This window comes from Cyprinodon variegatus, unplaced genomic scaffold (assembly GCF_000732505.1).
Source record: "Cyprinodon variegatus isolate N-32 unplaced genomic scaffold, C_variegatus-1.0 Scaffold494, whole genome shotgun sequence".
NCBI lineage: Eukaryota > Metazoa > Chordata > Actinopteri > Cyprinodontiformes > Cyprinodontidae > Cyprinodon > Cyprinodon variegatus.
In genome coordinates, this window is record NW_015150947.1 from 599,872 (window position 1) to 622,772 (window position 22,901).

At 37.6% G+C, this 22,901-nt stretch overlaps 2 protein-coding genes across 2 annotated transcripts; both read right to left on the reverse strand.

Moving 5' to 3' along the window:
• Positions 1-722: 722 nt before the first annotated feature.
• On the reverse strand, positions 723-12,103 carry casp6 (caspase 6). The gene is made up of 8 exons (XM_015390368.1): positions 12,021-12,103; positions 11,672-11,701; positions 4,633-4,675; positions 4,404-4,553; positions 4,243-4,319; positions 3,953-4,128; positions 3,726-3,876; positions 723-1,730 (listed from the first exon to the last, which is right to left on the reverse strand). Exons 1-8 carry the CDS (start codon positions 12,037-12,039, stop codon positions 1,495-1,497), a joined length of 882 nt encoding a protein of 293 aa, XP_015245854.1. The 5' UTR covers positions 12,040-12,103; the 3' UTR covers positions 723-1,494.
• Positions 12,104-14,279: 2,176 nt separating this feature from the next.
• pla2g12a (phospholipase A2 group XIIA) lies at positions 14,280-19,573 on the reverse strand. The gene is made up of 4 exons (XM_015390367.1): positions 19,178-19,573; positions 16,663-16,739; positions 16,328-16,493; positions 14,280-15,093 (listed from the first exon to the last, which is right to left on the reverse strand). Exons 1-4 carry the CDS (start codon positions 19,410-19,412, stop codon positions 14,975-14,977), a joined length of 597 nt encoding a protein of 198 aa, XP_015245853.1. The 5' UTR covers positions 19,413-19,573; the 3' UTR covers positions 14,280-14,974.
• Between the last annotated feature and the right edge of the window lie 3,328 nt (positions 19,574-22,901).

The following is a 22,901-nucleotide window of genomic DNA, read 5'->3' on the forward strand; positions in this document are numbered from 1 at the left end:
GATCAGAGGCGGGTGCACTGCAAAAACGATCTAGAAATAAGTTAAAATTTCTTAAATCAAGTGTATTTACCCTTAATTTGAGTAGGTAAATGAGATGATTTGCCAATAGAATGAATATTATTACTATTAAAAATATTATATTTAGATAAAATGCACTTGAAATAAGAAAATGGAATTGTGTTTTCGTATTTTAAATGTAAATTATCTTGTTCCATTGGCAAAATGTCTCTTACTTCCTAAATTCAAGAACAAAATGCACTTAATTTAAGAGAAAACGACTTATCTAGATTTTGTTTTTTTTCCACCCTCGCTCTGAGGGTTGGAGTCTAAACAGCTCATTTCCAGGATGTGTGGGGGTCTGCAGAGATGCTAGCAGTCCTTTAAAGAAGGAAGGTCAACCCAGACAATCCTCTCTGCAGGCCCAAATACTTGTCGTTGTTTGGATCGGTGCGGTTAGCGGGTCTCTTCCTTTTATGCGATGTCATCAGAGATGTGCTACAGTGAGATATTTGGCAACGCAGCCTTAATCTGAATGAAATCAACAAATGGAAACAAAATAAACTTACCAAATGTTTTAAAGGGATATATTTAAAAAAATCTGTCTGATCGCTTAAAAGCTCTTGCTTCTATTTTTTGGTCTAATTGTCATGAAGAACTTAAACAGATTTGAAATAAAAATGATACAGATCAGAAGAAATAAAAGGTTTTTATTTTATTTTTTAACAGCTCATGAACACAGAAACATTGGATGGGTATAAAAAACAGCTGGAATGGATTCATGGTCGCGGCACAGCTTTAAGGAATGAAAACAGCCTCCATGAGGCTTCCTGAGGTTCTGTTTGTCTGTACCTGTAGACCAGACACTCTATTTCCCTTTTTCTATTTAAGGAATGGACTTGTATTCAGACTGCCTGTACCGTTAGCTGCTTAGATAGAAATTAATAATGGAGTGAATATTCTTTCATTAATACGTGGGGGGAAAAAAATTTAAATCAGGACACAGAAAAGTCAAAATAAGCTTTTGAGTGAATCTTAATCAAAAAATTTTTTTTGATAAACAAGTTTTCAAAGTTATATCTCTAATTGCCCTTTTTTTTTTTCAAATATCCATTAAAAAAAATTGTTTTTTTGTAAAAATAACAGAACAAATTTGACTCCATATAAATCTGCTGTAGCCTCTGAGGAGAAACCTGAGAAGAGAAAACCCCTGAACCCAGCAGGTCGTTACGCCGGTAACCCACCTCACAAAATTCATTACGGAAAAAATGAAGCACTAAACCTAAAAAAACTCCCTGACAGTTTACAGACAGTGTGATTTACGAATGGAATGTTTCTTTTTAAATCGTCTAGTTGGACATTTTAGGAGTTCTTAAAAGTACAGCATTAATTCTGATCTTAGTGGACTGAAGCGAAGCTAAAACCCGCAGCATCATCTGAAAGACCAAGGCCCTTCAGAAGGACTGAACCTTGACGGTTGGCTGGTTTGTCTGGACGTTACTTCATCTTTCGGAAGTATAGTTTCTTGGTGAGCATGGAAGCAAAACACGGCACCTGCTTCTTTCCGATAGCGCTGCGGTCGTTGCTGTTCCCCACGCTCCTCATCGAAACCTTTCTGTTGACCAGCGTGAGCAGCTCCGTGAACTCCAGGGAGCCGCCGTGCTTCCGAAGCAACTCGCACAGATCTTGGATGTACCAGGAGCCGTTGACGGTCTCTCTGTGGGAGTAGAAACCTGAAGGAAGACGGCAAGAAAAATAGAAAAGAGAAGTCTGGAAGGGCAGCAAACCTGAGTGGTTTCACTGTAGGTCATCTTTTTCTGCTAATGACACTTAGAAAAGAAACACTTCTGGGACTTTTATCCTTTATGGACAAAAATTGCATTAATTTGACACAACTTTTAACTTAAGAACAGTTTCTCTAATTTCTCTACTAACTCATTGAATGAAAAAAAAACTAAATCTACCAAATGCTGGAAAAGCTTATTTATCACAAAATCTTAATCGTTCTGTTATTTTCTATCTGATTAAAAAGTAGCTGGACAAAAAAAAATAACTTTAAGGAATCGCACTGTAAACACTTTCCATCTCACCTGTTTAGAACCAACATCAGTTTAGAAGTATGGAAGCCCAGGGCAGTCATACTCGAATTTAATTATTTTTTTGCCTTCTCGACATAATGACGGTTAAACCATTCAATTGTTTTCTCGAGATAAGAAGATAATTATCTCGTTATAACAAGAAAGCGGTTATTGATTTCTTGAGATAACTAGATAATTAATAATAATAATAATAAATCCAATTTGTACCGCACTTTTCTTTAACAAAAATCTCAAAGTGCTACACAGTGCAAATAAAATCAAAGATAAAAATCAACATCATAAAAATCATGTGGTCATTAACAAAAATCTCAAAGTGCTACACAGTGCAAATTAACCTGTATGAGTAATATATGAGGCTGGCCAACAGCCCTGGATTCCCAGTCCATCCATGCCTGCAGAAGCAAATCTGACTGTTTTTTTTAATGAAAATCTTTAATCTGGACTCATTTTAGAGAGGGGTTAATGCCTCTTATACGTGTTACAGGCGTAACAGGGGGGCTGTTTAGAAAACATCAGGCATTAAGGCACCGGAGGCATAGGTCTAATGGCTTATGAATGAGAAGTGGAAGCAAATCAACAAACCAACAATGTCGCCTGGTTACCTAAAAGTTAAACACAGTATTATTTACAGAATTATATGGGTTGCCAAGACTTATAAATCCTCTCCCGTTGTTGTGGTATTGAAGGATGTAATCAGGTTTAACACACACCAATCATGTCGTTATGACGAGAAAACGGCTTTCGTTATTTTAAATATTGAGAAAATTCATTTGATTTCTTGAGAAAACCATGAAAAAAGTATCAGAGGAACACAACCGCTCTCGGCCTCCGTACTACATCTGTTTAGAAGTACTTATCTTTAAGGTTTTTTTTTTTATTATTGTATTCTTTAAAATACATTTTTCATGATCTTCAGACTATGGAGTGAATTTTATTCCATTGTTGTTTTACAGAAAACATTTTGTAAATAGAAATTTTAAAAAAGCCATTTAAAAGTGAGAATTTGAAAAAAGTTTTAATAAAAAAAAAACAAAACAAAAGATTTTTGCGAGAAACGCTGTTTTCTATGACTTTTTTCAAATTGCTTTTAAATATTACATTTTTTTTTACGGATTTTATATTTATATAATTTTTTTGTGAAATGTTTGTTTTTCCAGATATAGTTTTCTTAATTGCATTCTTTGTAAGTGGCGTTGTACAGATCACATTCTCCTCTCTTATATTAGATGTATTAAAACCAAAATGGCAGGAGACAACATGCAAATATGGGACCTGAAAATTATGTCGATCACATTAAAATATTAGATTAAAAGAACATCAACAATAAAATATTAACATTATTACTAAAGTCATACTTCATATCCAATGCAAACGCTCACTCATGACCAACTAAAATGTTGTCAACTTCCAGCTGACCAATAGAAACAGCCTAATAGAGGAAAGCCCGCCCCCAGATCTGAAGAAAAAGGATAAACTTTGTAAAACTCCAACTTAATCAGAGAAATTAAAAAATAAAATCAGGAAACAGAAAAAATAAAATATTTTAGTAGAAGAAACCCTTTTAGATCTGCTCCTTATCCATGCGGACTCAAAGTCCTCCCTCTGGTCTTCCAGAGGAGCACAGCTTACCTTCAGCTACAGAGTAACACATGATGAAATCCGCTCCGGCAGGGAGGGTGTGGATGGCGCAGGCGTCTACCACCGTCTCGTTCGTCTTCACCTCGTTGTCCACCACGTCACAGGCGGTGACAGGAACGTCGTGTTGGTCCCCGCGGCACGCCTTTCATCACCCAAACACACACATCTTCAGTTTTCTTCCTAAAACCAGGAATTTAACATCAACTTTTCAGACTTACCTGCACGATGAAGACCTTTGGTTTCCCTACGAGGGTCTTGCACTTGTCGCCTCTGAACATGGAGGTGATGTGTTGGATGCTGATCTTGCCGTCATATGAGTAAACGTGGTCGTCCTCGCCGTGGCTCAGGAAGGCGAGCAGGAAGCAGTCGGCGTCTGAGTGGTCGCCCTCGGCAGCTGGAGTACATCAGAAAGGTGGGAAGGTTTTTAAATTGGCACAGTTCTTCATTTTCCGCACTCAAATATTCTGTATTGATGACAAAGAAATGGAGGAACCCAGAACTGGGCTACCTTCATGGATTCTTTCCAGGACCTCCTCCTGTTTCAAGTTGTCATAACCCCTGACCTCAAAGTTGAGCTCCAGCAGCCTGAACAAACAAGGAGACATTGATCCACTGAGACGCCCTGCTCCTCCATATGTGCACCACCAGCTGGCTGAAGGGAAATCCTACCTCTTCTCCAGGTTGTAGCGGTCGGCGTTGGTTCCATTTCTGTTGCTCAGGCCCAGGCGCCAGAAGAAACGCTCCTGGTTGAAAATTAGGGCGAGGCCTCGCCGCTTGTTGGTCATCTTGTACTCCTCCGCTGGATCCAGAGCTAAAGAGCTGTTTGAGGAAATCAGACCCGGCGAGTTAATCTCAGAACATCTATCTGACAGAAGGATTAAAATCAGAGAAAGGTTACCTGCTAAAGAAAGAATCAGTCTCTGTGAAATTCTCTGTAGTCGCTGTGAAATAAAAAATTGGAACTTTTAAATAAAAAAACACACTAAATGTTCTTCAGCTATTTGTAAATGTTGGTATTGATGTAAAGTAAAAAGATGCAGCCTGAGTTTTTCACAGATTCATTAACCCTTTATAGGGTTTATAGGGAAATAGTTTGAAAATCCAAATTTTAAGCCAATATTGTTATTGGAATCCAGGACAAGACCTTATTACCTTTGTAACATTCAAATATAGGGATACTTTGACGGCAAAAATTTATGTCAATTTAATAACAGGAAACGCCAACTTGCCTGAATATATTAAGAAAAATAACAAAAGTGCTTCTAAAAGAAATTCATGAAAAACACTCTGAGAGAGAAAGAAACACATGTTTTTGGTGCAACATAATCTTAGAGGCATTAATGCTGATACTGGCTCTTACAGTTTTTAGTTTATAAACCTAAATATAATTGTTAAAAGGGCTTATTAACTTTTTAACTTTACTTTTTAAGATTTCAATTAACTTTTTACCTTTTTCTTAACTTTTTTTTTCAACTTAATTTCCAGTAGGTAATATATCATTTAAGGGCTCATCTAATTGGTCAGATGCCAAAATAAGATGTACAGCCATAAAGCAGTATCTTTGCTGAAAGGCTGGGTATAGATCTAGTGCTTCTAGACCTCACTGGGGGGAGGGACTCTGTTTGTAAGGGGTATGCAAGTGATAAAAAACGCTAACTTGCCCTATAAAGGGGTAACCAAAAATGAAAAAGGGCCATTTCAAATTTAACATTTAAATGTTTTCTAAGTGTACATTTTTAACTGAATTATTAAACCTTTAATAAACAGCACATTTTTAAAACATATTTTTGAATCCCATTTCTAAATCACTAGCTAAAAATCACAACTTATAAACATGATTATAAATATCTTTCCTAATCACAGATTTTGAAAAGTTATTCCTTGTTCCACTTATGTTTTTTCAACTTGGTGTTTTTAAATCTTTTTTTGCTTTTTTCTTTTACTTTCCCCTTACCGTTGATTTTTTTCAGTGATCCCTTTTGTCCATTCTTAGATATTACCAGCTCTCTCGTTAGTCATTTTGTGAACGAATGGTGACGGTCTAACAAATGAGAGTGAAGGTTACATCTGAGGAGCAACTGTGATCGTTTTCACCGGTTTTCAGTCGGCTCAAAAACAAGAGGGGTCACAGAAAAGGTCAATAGAGAGGGTAAAGTCAAAAAAAAAAATTCAAAAAGCTGGATAACCAGATCATTGCTTTCGGAGCCGCTCAGACCCCCACATACAGGCGGTGCTCTGTCACTGGGAATCCCATTCAACAGCAGCCTCTGGCCCGGTCGCCTCTAGGTGGTTTGAGGCTGGAAGGCGCTTTTTAAGTATGTACCGTATTTTCACGACCATAAGGCGCACCGGACTAAAAGGCGCAGTCTCAGTTATGTGTCCCATTTCTGTATTTAACACACACATAAGGCGCACCGGACTATAGGGCGCGTTTTTTATATACAGGTACATGTCCTCTCAGGTGGATTTTCTCACTTAAAAACATATTAAAACTACTTTATTCCCACTGATCACAGCAAATAAAGCTGCAAGGTGTATTTATTACAAAGTATTATTAAAACCTGGGAACCTGCCGTGAGAGACACATCGCTGATGACACAGGGCTGTGATTACTCCTCTGATACAGTTTATTGACGCATAAATTAACTTAAAAAATAGGCAGGATAATAATCTGGATGAACTGACTGCAATGATTAAATTTGCACCGTTTCATAAAACGGAAGCACCACGATGGACCTCCTTGAAAATTTTCAATTTTCATTTCTTCCGCCAGCTTTACTGCTTTTAGTCGAACAGTGACCGTTGAAACGCTGGCCCCACTCGTTCTTTGCTCCACGATCCACCGCTCCAGTCTTTCCTCCAACTCGGGCCACCTCGCCTTATGTCCGCGGAAACTCAGCTGCGTCTTCTTCACCAGTCGGAGTTCGTTTTCCAGCTTCCTCCACTTGCGAACCATCGATTCATTTATATTGAATTCTCTCGCAGCTGCTCGATTTCCATGTTCCTCTGCGTAGCTGATAGCCTTCAGTTTAAACTGGGCTTCATAGGCGTGTCTCTTTGCCATTTCCAGGGTTGTTAAGACAACAATGTTCTGCATACAGCACATACCTGTTCTTTTATACACAAGCCACGCCCACACTTCCCCCTTTAAGGTTCTCACATACTCATGGTGGTCTCAACAACGTCCGCAGATAGGGCGCACCGCACCATAGGGCGCACCCCACATTTTGAGGGAAAAAAAAGACGTTTAGGTGCGCCTTATAGTCGTGAAAATACGGTATCCAAACTGCAGGCAGCAGGATAATAAAAGCGAACATGTTTTGCCAGCAGATTTCGACATTTTACGTTATTTTGGCATTAATAAAATGTTTCAGAGGAGTGATCATAGCGCTCTGCATCATCAGCAGTGTGTCTGTCTCCCTGCCAGCTCCCAGATCAGCTTCTCTGATTGGTTGATGTGGCGCATCGAGAAGCAAAAGTTACAATTTTTCCAACTCCAGCAGCTGCTGCATTTGAGCTTTGCTGCTCAAAACGCGCTGCAGGACCTTTTGCTGCACCTTGATGCGCGTAAATATTGACTTTGCATGTAAACCAGCTGCTTCTGCTGCCTTTGCTGCTTGTGGTCTGAACGTAGCATAAGACACACCTGTGGGCCCTTTTCCTGTAAGAGGCCAGCTTCTCCCGGCTCATTATAAACCACTTAAATTTAAAATGAAACATTAGCAGAGGTGACTCATAGCTCTTAATTATTATTTACTGTGCTGTGACAAAATTCTAACTGATGCAGCGTCTTAAAGATTCTCCTCACAGTCGAATCGCATCCAAGTTGTTCAGTGCGGGTCTGCAAAGGGCCCACATGGAGCCGACTAATATGCTTTTGGAACCGCATCTTGGAAATTTACAACTTAAAAACTAAGAAACCTTTTGGTATTTTCTTTTTTATCTGATTTAAGATCTTAGCAAATTTCAGACTTTATAATATTAGCTATTTGATTGCGTTTACATTAATGTTAAAGTGCTTAAAATACAAAAGCACCACATGGACGAGACCGACTGCTTACGTTGTAAAATTATTACACATGTGGTTTATTGATGTAGAGGAAACTTTTGGACACTAAACCAGCCATTTGGGTCACGAGTCGACTTTTGTACCATTTTGTGAGTCAAAAACAAAAAATTTGGGAACCTCCATATTATTTCTTAGTTTAAATGTTGAAACTGTATTGCCTTTAATGGTGGAAATGTCTGAGTTTTTTCTGCAAAGTAATATTTTTAATCAGAGTTTTTCCTTTTTTTTATGCAAAATGTGTGAAATGAATCCTCCGTTTCTGAATTTTCTTGCTGAAATGTATCTTACTTACAATGACCTAAATGAATTGTGCAATTGAGCCAAACACTTAGTTGTAACTCAGCCCTTTAGGCATGTAGGTGTGGCGGAGGTGCCTTAACTGAGCAGAGGAATGAGGAACAGAGGAGATCAAAGTGAAACAGTGGTGTCAGATGCACCGATCAGGGTATACAAGAGACACTGGATCCACAGGAAGTTCACACACAACCATTTCTAACCTTTACAGAGAATGGTCCAAAGAATGAGGAAATAATTGGTTAATTGCATTTGAATGAAAAAAAAAAAAAAAAACTTGCATCATTGTCACATGGAAACTTGAAGCAGCTGAGCAACAGCAACAAAAGACGACAGCGGACGCCACACAAGTTAGCTAAGCGAGGCTCCAGTTCACACATGCTAACCAACAATGGAAAATAACAGAAAGTTTAATCAATTTCAGCTAAAACATTCAGACAGTCGGGTCAGAAAACAGCCCGAAAACACGGATCCATAATAATCTACTGCCTATGGAGTTTAAAGATCAACAAAACCCCAAACACATCAGGCTTTATGTGAGCTTCTTTTACGTTAAAATGCTAATTTCAATATTTTCACGAAAACTTTCTGGTAATATTTGGCCTAAAACTGTCTAAGTGCCGCCCTCTATAGGTCAAAACCAGGTTACTGTAGTTGAATTTTTCCGTTGGCTATATTTTTTAATCAATATTGTGACTTTATTTAGATTTTCCTTTTGTACTAACCATAAATATGTCAATGTTTAACTCAAGGGTTTTAGTTGTTTCTACTTATTGTCCAGAGTTAATTTTTAAAAGACTTTACTGTCACTGCTGTATTGAGAAATCCTTCTACTCGCACCCTGGAAACTTGCTAGCTGGAACCCTGTCTGCCCTTCTGTGTGGCGGTAAACCAACTTCAAATGCTTTACCGCTTCCTAAAAGACTGCGTTGAGAAAGTCTGAGTCGCGACTCGCACGCCTGTTAGATGTAAAGTAACCAAAACGGGCACCTCTGCAATTTACAAATTGCGTTTTGTAAAATGCCATTGCAAATGCAGTAAACATTGCAAATGCAGTAAATTGCCCAATAAATAGAAAAAAGACCAGCAAAACATCCATATTACTAAAGCAATCATCAATCGCTCTGCGAAATATACACATATCAGCTTGATGAGTTGGTCTTTACCTCTGATTACATGAGAAACTCCTAAATGACCTGCAGAGCCACATAACTTTCCCTTCTCTTCTATTGTAAGACACTTAAATGTTCTTAAAAGGACATGAATTTATTATTAATTATTATTATCATCCTAAATGTTAATATATTGATATAAAACCTTATTAGTGTTTTTCTGTGGTCAATTTATGGTTAATATAGTAAAAATTTAATTTTTAGGATGTTTTGGTTTCAAAATGTCCCATTTTGTTCTGCATATGATGCACTAGCAATCTGTCCAGGATAAACCCAACCTTTCTCCCATACAGCTGGAAAAAGGCACCAGCCTCACAGCGATCCTGACGGATGAAGCAGCAGAAGATAGATCTAATCCGGCAATTCCAAAAAAATATTCAGCCCTTAACATTCAACCATTAATTAATGGTTAGCCGATCGCTAACATCTATCAACTTTAGACTAATTAATTAATCGATAACTTGCATCCCTAGAACTCACATAAAACAATCCCCCTTAGACATACTGCACCGTCACAGGGGAGCATTTTATCGCCTAAAAGTCCGAATAAAGTTTTATTTGAAGCACTTTAATCATTTAGTCACATCATATCCACTGTCACCATCCCTCTTCCTGACAACACCCCCCACACTGGAAAAAAATCTAAATCTAGATAAGTCATTTTTTTCTTAAAATAAGTGCATTTGTTCTTGGATTGAGGAGGTAAATAAGACAATTCACACTTAAAATAAGAAAACACAATTGCATTGTCTTATTACAAGTGCATATTATCTCATTATCTTATTTTAGGAGTAAAAAATACTAATTCCATTGACAAACTATCTCATTTACCTACTCAAATAAAGGATAAATATACTTAACTTAAGAAATTTTTACGGTACTTATTTCTAGATTGTTTTTCCAGTGCACACTTAGCACGGCCCCTCAGGGTCTCCTGAATCAACTTCGGTGGCATTTATCAAAGCAACATGGCGGCAGGGTTATGCTGCAACATCGAGGTGAGTAAACACTTCAAATGTTTGCAAATTGTTGCTAAGTCGGACCATCCTGACTCATCTTCATGCATGTCACTTAGCTCCAAGCGGCGTAAACTGTCTCCTTAAACAATATGATTAGTTTACTGTTTGGCGGTGACCTCTCTAACAAGCATCCAGGAACTGTGTAATACCAACATGTCATTAAAAACAGAAGATATCCAATTGAAGGATGCATGTCTTTGCATGTCCTCTGCTGCAGGCTGGTGATAGCTGAGCAGCATATATTAACAGTTTGAGGATGTTTTTCAAATAAATTGGGTGATATCAGACACAGCTGTGAGCAGTTTGCTCTGATTTAGTGGAGGAGTTTAAGTATCTTGGGGTCTTGTTCACGATTGAGGGGAAAATGGAGCTGGAGATCGACAGGCGGATTGGTGCGGCGTCTGCTGTGAAGCGTGCACTGTACCAGTCTGTTGTGGTGGAGAAAGAGCTGAGCCAAAAAGCAAAGCTCTCAATTTACCGACGTTCCTGCCCTCATATATGGTCATAAGTTTTGGGTCATGACTGGAAGATCGAGATCCTGGATACAAGTGGCTGAAATTAGTTTTCTCCGTAGTGTCTGGGTTCTCCCCCCTAGAGATAGGGTGAGGAGCTCAGTGATCCGGGGAGGAATCAAGAGTAGAGCCACTGCTCCTCCACATCGAGAGGAGCAAGTTGAGGTGGCTCAAGCATCTGGTTAGGATGCCTCCGGGACGTCTTCCTGGTGAGGTGTTCCAGGCACGTTCCACCAGAATGAGGCCAAGGGGAGACCCAGGACACGCCGGAGAGACTATGTTTCACGGCTAGCCTGAGAGCGCCTTGGGATTCCCCCAGAGTTGCTGGCTGGATAGAGGGACATCTGGGCCTCCCTATTGAAGCTGCTTCCCCTGCGACCCGACCCCGGATAAGTGGGAGAAGATGGATGGATGTTATAACAGCATGTCAGTATCTGATGTCAGTATAACAGCATATGGAGGGCATTACAATGAACAGAGGTTGTTTTTTTTTGTGTAAACAGAAAGAGGTTTGACGGCATTTCTTCCTTTGCTTTTCTGTGAAGCTGCTTCATGTCTGTCATCAGAAAGTTAAAATCTTGCCTTGAGTCTTTTACAATCCGGTCTGACATCTGCTAAACGATTGCAAAATTCTGCCCCTTATCAACCCCATTAAAAGCCTGTTCATGTTTCAGTAATAGTGAGCTAAGCCTGGATGTAAACTATAAACTGCACCATGAATTTAGAAGATGTTGGAGAACAGAGAGACAAAATACTGTTTATCCAAATGAAGCTGATTTATGGTTTTACAACTTTCTCTTATTACTTTCACTTTTATGTGTATTTTTAAGGAAGCAGGCGCAGTTGTGAAACATTTGGAGAGATAACTCACCCACACTGTCTGTGGCAGTGGAGCCTTTTTCTAATGAAGTGGGGAAACAAACAATCATTATTAGTACTATTATTTAATACAATCCATAAACTGTTCTAACAAGAATTTATAACCAACACATTGAGAAAAGAAACAATATTTACAGGATATGAAGCCAAACAGTTATTACTGTTTAATTATTATTATTAAATAAGAATATCTCCAATAAGAGACTCTTAGTCAAGAAGGGGACAGTGAACACAGTTCGAAGCTAGATTTAATATAAATTTTATTTTTAGGGCTATAAGTTTAATAAACATCGAGAGTTTTACACTGAAGACGTAAACGTGTCATAAAGGTGAGATTTTACCTGCGCGGCTGTCCGACATCTTGGCTTTTCTTCTTCTCTCCGGCTGGGAGACTGAAAATCACTTCCTCAAACATAGAGAAAGGTAGCTCGAGTTTAGTCCCGCCCCTACGATTTGATTGGCTAAAAGTTAAGACCGGAGGAAACGATTGGTCAGAAAGTAACGACCCTAGGGAGGTGCAGCTAGCGGCGCAATGAATTAGGGCGTTTTATGAGAGGTATTAAATCTGTGTCAGGATAACTTTACTGACACAGAAGCAGGAAGTCGAAGCTTTTAACGTTAACGGTCCGGATCCGGACCCAACCTGATTTAAAACATTTATAAATGACTACATGTTGTCCAACCACAGTGTGTAAATTCACTTGCGCTGCTTCGCCTGATAATATGGCTCACAAATGAGCACCTTGATATGTGCTTGAGAATGGACCAGTCTCCATTCAAACCCAGTTTTAAAGCATTGCAGGGCAGCCTAAAGCCCACTGCTCTCATTAAGACATAAAAAAAAAGGTCAGTTGTCTTATATAAAATATGTGAATCAGGAAATTGTCTATATACCAAACTGAACAATTGCTGTTCTCTACACTTAAGATTTTAAAATGGGAAAATGTTCTATTTATTTTTATATTTTTTTTAATTTAAAAATTCAATGTATAACATGGATGCATAAAAACCTCATTTTATTTCAGTGTTAAATTCTGTTTAAAGTAACAGATTATAATTAAAAATGTCTCTGGACCTTTACTGGTTGATGATTTTCTTTATTCGGACCCAACAGGTTTTTAATTAGTTACTCCAGGCTTAGACCAAACTATGGATTTAAAAGCAGGGCACAGAAGGAGTTTGGCGGGCCATTACTGGCCCCTGTACCATGTGTGTGCTGCCCGGGCATCATGTGCGGCTCTAGACAGGAGCCAACGGGGCCAGAGCCCCTATTGAATTGGTTCTGTCCCCTGTACTGAAAACATAATACTAGATACATTTCTTATTATATGAGCTGATCGAAAGGGATTAAGGTTGACTGGTACCTATGATGTTTTCCATAATCATGGTGGTATGATCCGTGAGATATATGGAGGGAAAAAATATATAAAGAAATACTTTTGAATGTCCCATTCTGTAACTAAATGTACCATGAAATAAATAGATTTAAAATGTATGGTCTCTAATATATGATTCAAATATTAATTATACCATCCATTTTCTGTCATGCTTTTGCCTGTTTGGGTCACGAGGGGTGCTGCTGCCTATCTCCAACTGTCAGTGGGTGAGAGGTGGGGTATACAGGGCAATACAGAGACAAACAGGAAAAAACAACCATTCACGCACACATAAGGAGAATTTAGAAATTAATAGACACGTATCGTAATTTAGAAATAATTCACTCTGTATTTCATCCATCCCCTTGGGAAGCAGTGGGCTGCCATTGTATGGTGCCTGGGGAGCAGTGTGGGGTTAAGGGTCTTGCTCAGAGACCCAGAGTGGCATTCTGAGGGAGTGGGGCGTGAAGTCAGAACCTCAGGATTCCAAGCTCTGTACTCTAACCACCAGACTCCCGCTCCCCTAGAGTCTAAGAGCCTTGGCTTTGACTCTTGACTAACAGTCATGTTTTTGACGTGTGGGAGTGTCCCTGAGAGAACCCATGCATGCACAGGGAGATCATGCAAATTTCATGCAGAAAGACCCCAGGGACAGGAATCGAACCTGGAACCGTCTTGCTGCAAGGCAGCAGAGCTACAAACTACCGCACTGTGCAGCCCCTAAATTATACCAATACATTGTTTAATATATCATTGAATAATTAAATGTCCCATTAAATGAAAATACAGTTGAAATTCAATACCATTGAAAAAATTAACGTATCTTAAAATGAATATAATTATTTCACTTTCTATGTATTCTTAGAGGGTCTGTAGACTATTGTATTGTTATTTCGGGGTCACAGGCTGAGAGGTTTTTGAACTCCTGTTCTTCATAAAGGGTCTTCAACCTTGATTTTAAAGCATGCAAAGAGATGCATTGTTTCCCTGTTCTTTTTTTCTTTTTCTCCTCTTCTGTGCCACCATGAAAAAACCAGGTCCCACACTGGGCCCCTGGTATATTTGGTCTAGAGCACAATTCAAGAATAGGTTCACCAACAGAGCCGGTCCAAAGCAGGACGGATGTTGTTTGTAAGAAACTATAATAAACAGAATAACCAGAACAATACAAAACAGTCATATTTTAATGTTTTTTTTTTATTACTTTTTTTTTTATATACCAGATAGGACTTTTTTTTTGTCTACGTAAAGAAAGAGATGTGTTTGCTGGTGCTGGAGCTCATCAAGGATCCTTAGTGTTTTTATCAACAGTGTACGCCTCCAGGCCTTTTAGTAGAAAATAGATGTTTTTATTTTAAGTAATCAAAGACTCATGCCTCTTTTCTCCTAATCTGCCTCAGATTTGTTTGTTAGCCTGAAAAGGCTTCTTTTGCCTTGCCTCTCTGAATTTCCCAACTCTTTGAACACAGACATCAGAATGCTGTCAGGATAAGGGATTTGCACTGGACACAGCAAGAACATCTGAGATTAGGAGGCTGGGAGAATAGCCTGAATAAAAATGACAAAGATTTCCTAGAAACATAAAAACGCCCTTTGCTTTAGAATGTGGATGTGTGCTTTATTGCTGTATAGTAAGCTGACCTTTGAACTCTGAACAGAACGTATGTGTGGCGTCCTGTTTAAAGCATGAGGGACACCTGAATCAGTTCTCATCCATCAAAGGGCCTTAACTGTAATCGCCAAAATATATATAAATAGTGGTTTGCACAGGGACAAATATTAGTTACCACCTAAAAGAAACATTTTTTTTAAACATTCACTTAGCATTGCACAGTTAGCCAAAAAGGCCCCATCCCTGAGAAAAGCTAGACAATAAAAGTTAAACTCCAGATTTCAGAGTCTCTGTATTGGCAGCGCTGTCACAGCTCCTTTTTCACTTCGTACTGGCACACACAGGCGTCCCGCTGGCTGTCCAGGTATGGCTTGCAGCCCAGGTGCATGACGGCATCAAAAAGGAGGGTCACAGCGGACTCACACGCTGCGATGGGAAGGAAAGCAGAAACACAGGCAGAAAAAAAACAGACAGTCAACAGGAGAACAATGTTTAATGCAATTAATGTCGCAAAGATATAAAAAAAAGTAAAAACAACAATATCCTATTAAGGAATAACAATTAACATAAAGTAGTTTTAAATCCAAACATCTCACCTTCTATCACAGCTTTTTGTTTTTTGTGTGTTTTTTATTTCATTAGACTATATTTAACAAGTAAGAGATTTAAAAGTATTCTTCTTTTGGTTGAAATCTGCCTTTAATGCACAGCCCTTGCTTCATTATCAGTTAACCGAAGGTAAAATGTATCTTTGTTCCCTCTAGTGGACAGTATGAGTATTGCAATAACTTCTCATTCAATCATCTACTACAACCTTTGACCCAATCCCCTTCTTTCGGATTAGTTTTCTTTTACTTTTTATGTTTATTATATATTCTGATAATTTTAACTAAACCAAAATATGGCTAGTAAACAACGGCTCATTTTCTTTATAATCCCACATGTGCAAAAGAATAATAAAATTGATAAACCAAAGTTTCTGTCTGGGCCACTTCAGCTGTTTTCATGTCAACCAAAGGGAGTAAAGGATATTAAGATAATTGTGTTGATTCAGCATAGAAGATCAGAGCACCACCACAGCCTTTAAGCACTTCATGTCCATAAAGATATGTAGACACAACAAACAGACATGAGGTGCAGTGTGACGACAAGCAAAGGTTAGTAATCCATATAAAAAATAAAAAATCTGGTCATGCATTAACAGCAGCGATGAAGCTTTAAGCATTTGACAAAGAATTAGAGCTTTCTTTCAACTCTGACCCGCTGAGCATGATATTTATTGAACTGATCTGTGGTTTAGCATCTGATCAAATCTAGAACATTTAGAAAAACAATCAATATTACTTATTAAATAATTTCACCTGTTTACATTTTGTTTGTTCTAAAAAAAAAAAAACAGTGTTTGCAAGTTTTGAGTCATAAATTATTCTGATTTCTACAAAGAAAACAGCAGAATAAAGGGAACTGCAGATAATTTGATAGAGGCTTAGCTTTTGATGGAAACAAACACAGGACTGTCTCCATTTATAAAACGAGGCATGCAAGGAATTAACATACACTCGTGTATACAAAATGACAAAATAAATCTGTCTAAGTCTCTAAGTCTAAGATCAGATCAGTTTCTAATAGAGGAAACAGAAACTGAGCCCTTCAGACTGACCTTGGACAGTCTGGGCCAATCCCAGAGTCCTTTGCACGTTCCTGCAGATGGTCTCCAGACAGTCCTGGAACTGCTCATCGCAGTCGTGTTTCTGGCGGCCACAGGTGTCATAGCAACGGTCGTGCTGGTTGCAGCATTTGGTCATGGAGGGGATTCCCAAATCAAACTGGAAAGAGCAGCACAGTCATTCTGGATGGAAAACTGGGGTGTTCACTAAAGCTGTGCAAATACATGAATTAATCACAAACTCCTTGGAAGGATGCATGAGAGCTATTCTTTGTTTCCTAGTATTTCTAGTTTCTCTGGAGTCTCCACCTTTAAATGGAGCTGATTACCTTAAACCCAAACAAAGGGGAGCCACATCCATTAGGCGGTGGGTGCTTGTACCCGGGACGAGGCGTCGGTTTGTATCCTGGGAAGAGAAGGAAAGGTGAGCATCGTATAATGTTCTGTCAGTTTGGTGATGCTTTTCATTCTAGATTGTCTAATAGTGTCATTCTGGATGACTTCCACAGACATCTGGGATCCAAGAGTGGGGATATTCTGAGAACGTCGGCCATATTGAAATGCTTATTGGTGATGCCTTATCTTGATGTTAACTTAGAAAGCATGCTCTCTGAGATATTTACAACATTTATATAATCCACCAACAGATTTTCTGCTAGATTACCAGATTCAAATAATTCTTGGTTGATTTGGATGTCTGCTCTGACTCATAGTGCGGCTGAAAAACCAGATGCCTAAATGTTTTGTATGGAAGAAAAACCATCTCATTGAAATCTGCCTTTTTTGGTAACCCGGATTTTAAACACAGATAATTTTTTTTTTTTTACACATTGAATTCCTTATACTGAATTTATATCTGGTAAAAATTTGCCTGCAAAAAATTCAGCTGCACATATGTTAAAATAACTGAGCCGATCACAGCTAGTGCAGCACCCCTGTCTGCCAAAGCTCTTGGTTTTATAAGGAAGAAGCAGCCGGTGGCAAACTTCCTTTTTTCTTCCTGACAAAATGAGCTACTTTCATTGGCTAGAAGCTGCTCAACTGCATCAAGTGTAGATTGCTTTGTCTGGATTTCACCAAAAGGTCAAAACATTTGAAGTCGAATTTATTTACAGCTGAATATTTTGCAGCTGATTTTTTTGCAGGCAAATTTTTTGCAGCTGAATTTTCACCAGATAAAAATTCAGTGTAAGGAATTCAATGTGTAAAAAAAAAAAAAAAGAAATCAGTGTTTAAAATTCGGTGCTAAAAGATTCTGTGTTTAAAATGTGGTGTACAAAAAAAGACAGATTTAAATCAGATTGTTTTTCTTCCATATTTTGGGGCTAAACCTGAATAATACTAGGAAACAATAATTCAATGAAAGCATTTATTAAGGAAAACAAATCCAGTATCTTCTCCTGATAAAAAAATAAAATAAAAATAAAAAATCCAAACATGATGCTGCCACCACCGTGCTTTGCTATGGGTGTGTGTACTAGTCTTTAGGGGATACTCACCGTCAGCTTTATGCCAAACATTTGTACATAAGTTTTAATATTCCATTTGAAAGCAGAGGGTCTGGTCAGACCTTAAATACAAGAAACTGTTGCCAGGTTCAATAAATTATAATATTTGATCTACTTACCGGTAACCCTTTATAGGGCAAGTTAGCGTTTTTGATCCCTTGCATACCCCTTAGAAATGGATTCCCTCAGTTAGATCTAGAAGCACTAGATCTATATCCAGCCATTCAGCAAAGATACTGCTACATGGCTGTACATCAGTGTATGAGTGAATGACTGAATGTAGTGTAAAGCACTTTGAAGTCTCCTGACTTGAAAAGGTGCTATGTAAGTACAGGCCTTTACCATTTCATATCTTATTTTGGTATTGACCAATTAGATGAGCCCTTGAATGATTTATTATCTACTGTAAATTAAGTTGGGAAAAAAAGTGAACAAGTGAAGAAAAAAAAAGGGTGAAAAGCTCATTGAAAAGTTAAAAAGTAAAGTTAAGAAGTTAATAAGCCTAGTTAACAATTATGTTTAGCTTTATAAACTAAAAAATGTAAGTGCCAGTATCAGCATTAATGCCTCTAAGGTTATGTTCACTGTTAAGTGAATTTACACTTAATTTGAGTAGGTAAATGAGATTGTTTGCCAATGGAATGAGTATTTTTACTCTTAAAATAAGATAATTTGATAATATGCACTTGAAATAAGACAATGTAATTGTGTTTTCTTATTTTAGATTGTAAATTGTCTTTTTAGATTGGAAAATTGTCTCCTTTACCTCCTCAATCCAAGAACAACTGCACTTACTTTAAGAAAAATTACTACGGTAAAAATCTAAATTTAAATTTTTTCCAGTGTTGTGCCAAAAAAAAATGTGTTTCTTTCAACTCTCAGAGTGTTTTTCATGAATTTCTTAATGACGCACTTGTGTTATGTTTCTCGTTATTACGTTGACATTCATTTTCAACATCAAAATATCTATTTTATGAATGCTACAGAGGTAATAAGGTCTTGTTCTGGACTCCAATAACACTATTGGCTTGAAATTAAGATTTTAAAACTATTTCTCTGAGTGCCCTATAAAGGATAAGGCTCATTCATCAAATCAAACATATACTTTGAAAATAACATTTAAGCTTATACAGCTGTACTGGGAGTATAATCAGCTTATTTTACTTCATTTAATTTATCTTACAGCAAATGTATTTCTATTATTTCACTTTTATGAAGTAAAATAAGTGCTTGTTTAAATTTCCAATGTGTTAGAAAAACCCCCAGGTTGGCAGACTTTTCTTTCTGTTGCAACACAGGTGTGAACATGCCCCATGGTGAGCACAGCAGGACTCACCATCACTGCATCTGTAGCGACAGAGTCCATCATCTCCACCAAACAGGTCCAGAGCTGCGTTCAGATACGTGTCGATTTTATGAATCCCGTTCCGGATGGTTTTCAGAGTCATCCTCCAGTCCGGAGTCTCCGCTTCCTGCTTACAGGCAGAAACATCTGGGAAAAGTCCGCAGCAGAGCAGACCCAGCAGGAGAAGCTGGCCGTAGCTGCCGCTCAGGAGCGTTTTCTGACCCATTATCTCAGCTGGAGTCTAAACTCACCTCCCGCTCTGAGGGACATGTCAGTGTTTGGGTCTGCTCATTCCAAGCTCAGCTAAAAACAATCAAAAATCACATCAACGATGCAACGCTTCTATCAGTTATGGCTTTACTTCCGGGTTTAACGCAGTCACGTGATCCTGGAAAAACATCAGGTCTTCTTCTTCTTCTTTTCTATTATGGCGGATCGCAAGCAACGTTAAGGTGCATACCGCCACCTACTGTACATGCGTGTGTAGCAACATTACTTTACATCAAATTCTATTTTTAAATTTTGTATTCTGTGAACAAATAAATAATGCTTTCCTTAATCTGTGAATATCTTTCATATTACATTAATTTCTCGATATTCCTTTAAGACTCCATTCTTTCCCTGTCCTTCTAGTTATTTTTCTCAATTTCTCCCTTTCATGTTCATAAGGTTCATAGTTCATCAGTACGTGTTCTACATTTTCTTTCTTAAAAAGAAATTGTCATTTAAGTAGGTATGATCCACTCTTAATCATATCCTTATCTTCCCTTCTGTTTCTCTCATTAATGTTTCTATTTAATACTGATTTTTGTATAATCCTCCTCCTTTCTTATCTTCATTCCACCTCTTTTGCCATTTCCCGATTTCTTTACTCTTACTAGGTGATTTCCCTCCCTTTTCCTAAAGGAATTGTAATGGTTATTATTCCCTCTAAAGCCCTTTTTGCTAATATATCTGCTTTTTCCTTGCCTTTTACACCGTCATGTCACGGAACCCAACATAACCAAATATCAATACCACCCCTACATATTCTAAATAGACTGTGCTGGATTTCTAATACTAAATCTTTTCTAACATTTCCTTCTCCCGGAATACTTTCTAAAGCTGCTTTGGAATCTGCACAGACCACCACCCTGTTTCTTTTTCTTCTTCTGTTTTTTTATTGGCGGATGGCAGCCAAATTAAGGTGCATTCGGTGATGTCAGAGGGAAGTTATTAATACATACCTCAATGGTATGCACGAATCTTCATATTATCTATCAATCAATATCAATAGAAACACATATAAAGAAGCATGTGTGTACATGCACATGCATACACACATTTATATTCTTACTTTAAATCCGATTAAATAATCTAGTGTTTTTTTAAATCTAATTAACAGATTTCCAGCAGAATTAGATTTACTTCCTTAAAGGCTTATCATCGAAAATCCAATTTTTTTTTCTATTTAGTGTTGATTTTAAATGCTGACATTCCTGTGAATACTTATTACATTCCATTAATACATGTTCCACTGTTTCCATCTGATTACAGTGATTACAATTCCCTGTTTCATGTTTCCCTAATCTGAAAAGAGAACTATTAAGTCCAGTATGACCAATTCTTAGTGGAAATATGACTACCTCTTCTTTCCCCTTTCCATTTGTAAAACTATCACCCCCAACAGTCCTTTGAATTTTATATAGATCTCTCTCAGTGTCATGATTATCCCATTGTTCCTGCCAAACCTTACAGATTTTATTCTGAATTATGGATTTAGCCTCACTTTTGCTTAAAGGAATACTTAAGTTAATAATATCTGATTTTAAGGCCTGTTTAGCTAATATATCTACTTATTCATATCCTTCTATGTCTACATGAGCAGGAATCCAGACAAATCAAACAAAACATTTATTATATAGCTGAACTAATAGGTGATATATATCTAATAATAAATCTAATCTACAAGACCTGCGAGATTTGATACTTAAGAATGCAGCTTTGACTATCTGATGCAATTATATTACTGCATCTTTCCCTAACATTAACATCTCCTGGGAAGAAAAAAAATAAGCAAAGAGGCCACACTCGAACCTTTAAATAAACTTTATTTACAAATACAGAATATACAATTGCAAACAGTCTTGATGAGCAGGATAACAAATCCACAGGATTCCATGACAAAAAAAGGAGAGAAAAAACTAAATAAAAAAGAGTTTACAAATGAACTGCATCACTTAGGGTTGTAAGTTTCACAGCTTTAGAGTTGGTGCACATTTTTAAGAAGTCCAAAAAACCGTTGAGGTTGGATTTGTTTTTAGCAAATTTACAGTAATGTATGTGGATGTTCACCAACAGAATAAAAAAGTTTTTAAGATATTTTTTCCCCAGACATACTGTTATTGGAAATACCAAAGAAAACATGTTTGACATTAAAGGGGATAAGTATGTTAAATTCCCAACTAAAGAAAATCTTGAAGTCACTACAAAACATTTTACAGAAAGAGCAAGAAAATAAGTGGGTTAATGTTTCTTGATCGACGTGAAAAAATGACCAGTGAGGATCAATATTTGGAAAATATTTATTCATTTTCCAATTAACAAGGTAACATCTGTGCAGAATTTTAAAGGACACCTCCTGTACTTTATTTGAGAGAAAATACTTCCTTGGCAAAAAACATGTATGTTCCCACTCAATATCTGAATAAAGATTGTTCCAAAGAAAGATTGATGCACGTTTGCTAATAGCATTCCTCTGGATGATTTCTCTAATTTGTATATTTCTAGCTTTAATGCTAAGGAACGGATCTGAATGACCAAGAAATAACTCTGGAAATCTGGGATATTGGACATGGGCTCTACCTGAGGTTGATATAAGAAATTTCAAACCTGGTGGAATAGCTCCGAAAACAACCACAACTTCTCTAGGTGTCACAGGGAAATTATATTCATAAAGAAATTCACCATAATTAAACAGCTGACTATTCTCATTAAACAATTGTTTAACAAATATAATACTATTATCCACCCAGTTCTTAAGAAATATGGATTTATCCTTGAAACTTATATTTTGGTTATTCCAAATACAACAGTTATGAGGGGAAAAGTTATGTTTATAAACTAATGTACAGGATAAAAGTAGCTGGTCATACACAAACCGACGAGGTTTCGTCATCTCACGCTTGTTCAATGCGAACTGCATTACCCATGATTCACAGCGGCACTTGAAACGGGATCAAAAGCTCAACGTGGAATCTGACTGTTGGAATAGCAGGGGGAGGTGCTTTGACATCACGTGTGGGGTTATGAATTCAATCTATTTTATGGAGATATAAGTTTTATCTTTTAAACCTCCTGAACAATAATAAAAATAATGAAAAAAATCTGGTTAAACTGATTGTTGAAAGTTTGCAACAGCACCCTCTGCTGGATGGATAATTTCAAGGAATTTCTGTGGAACAAAATTTGAACAGTTCATCAAGCTTAATATCAAAGAAAAGAGATTAAACTAAATGAAAAACAATTAAGCAGATATCAAATATACTTTGTCTCATATTTCTGAATAATAATGGTTCTTTAAATCTTCATGTAATATTTTCAGCCAAGAAAAATAAACAGGAGAATAAGGAAGAGGTGGATGGGTCTTAGTGACAGGAGGCCCAACTACTTCAGAGAGACTGGAATAGAGGGTTATTTAAAGCCCAACCTTGAACCAGTCTACCTATATTTTCTG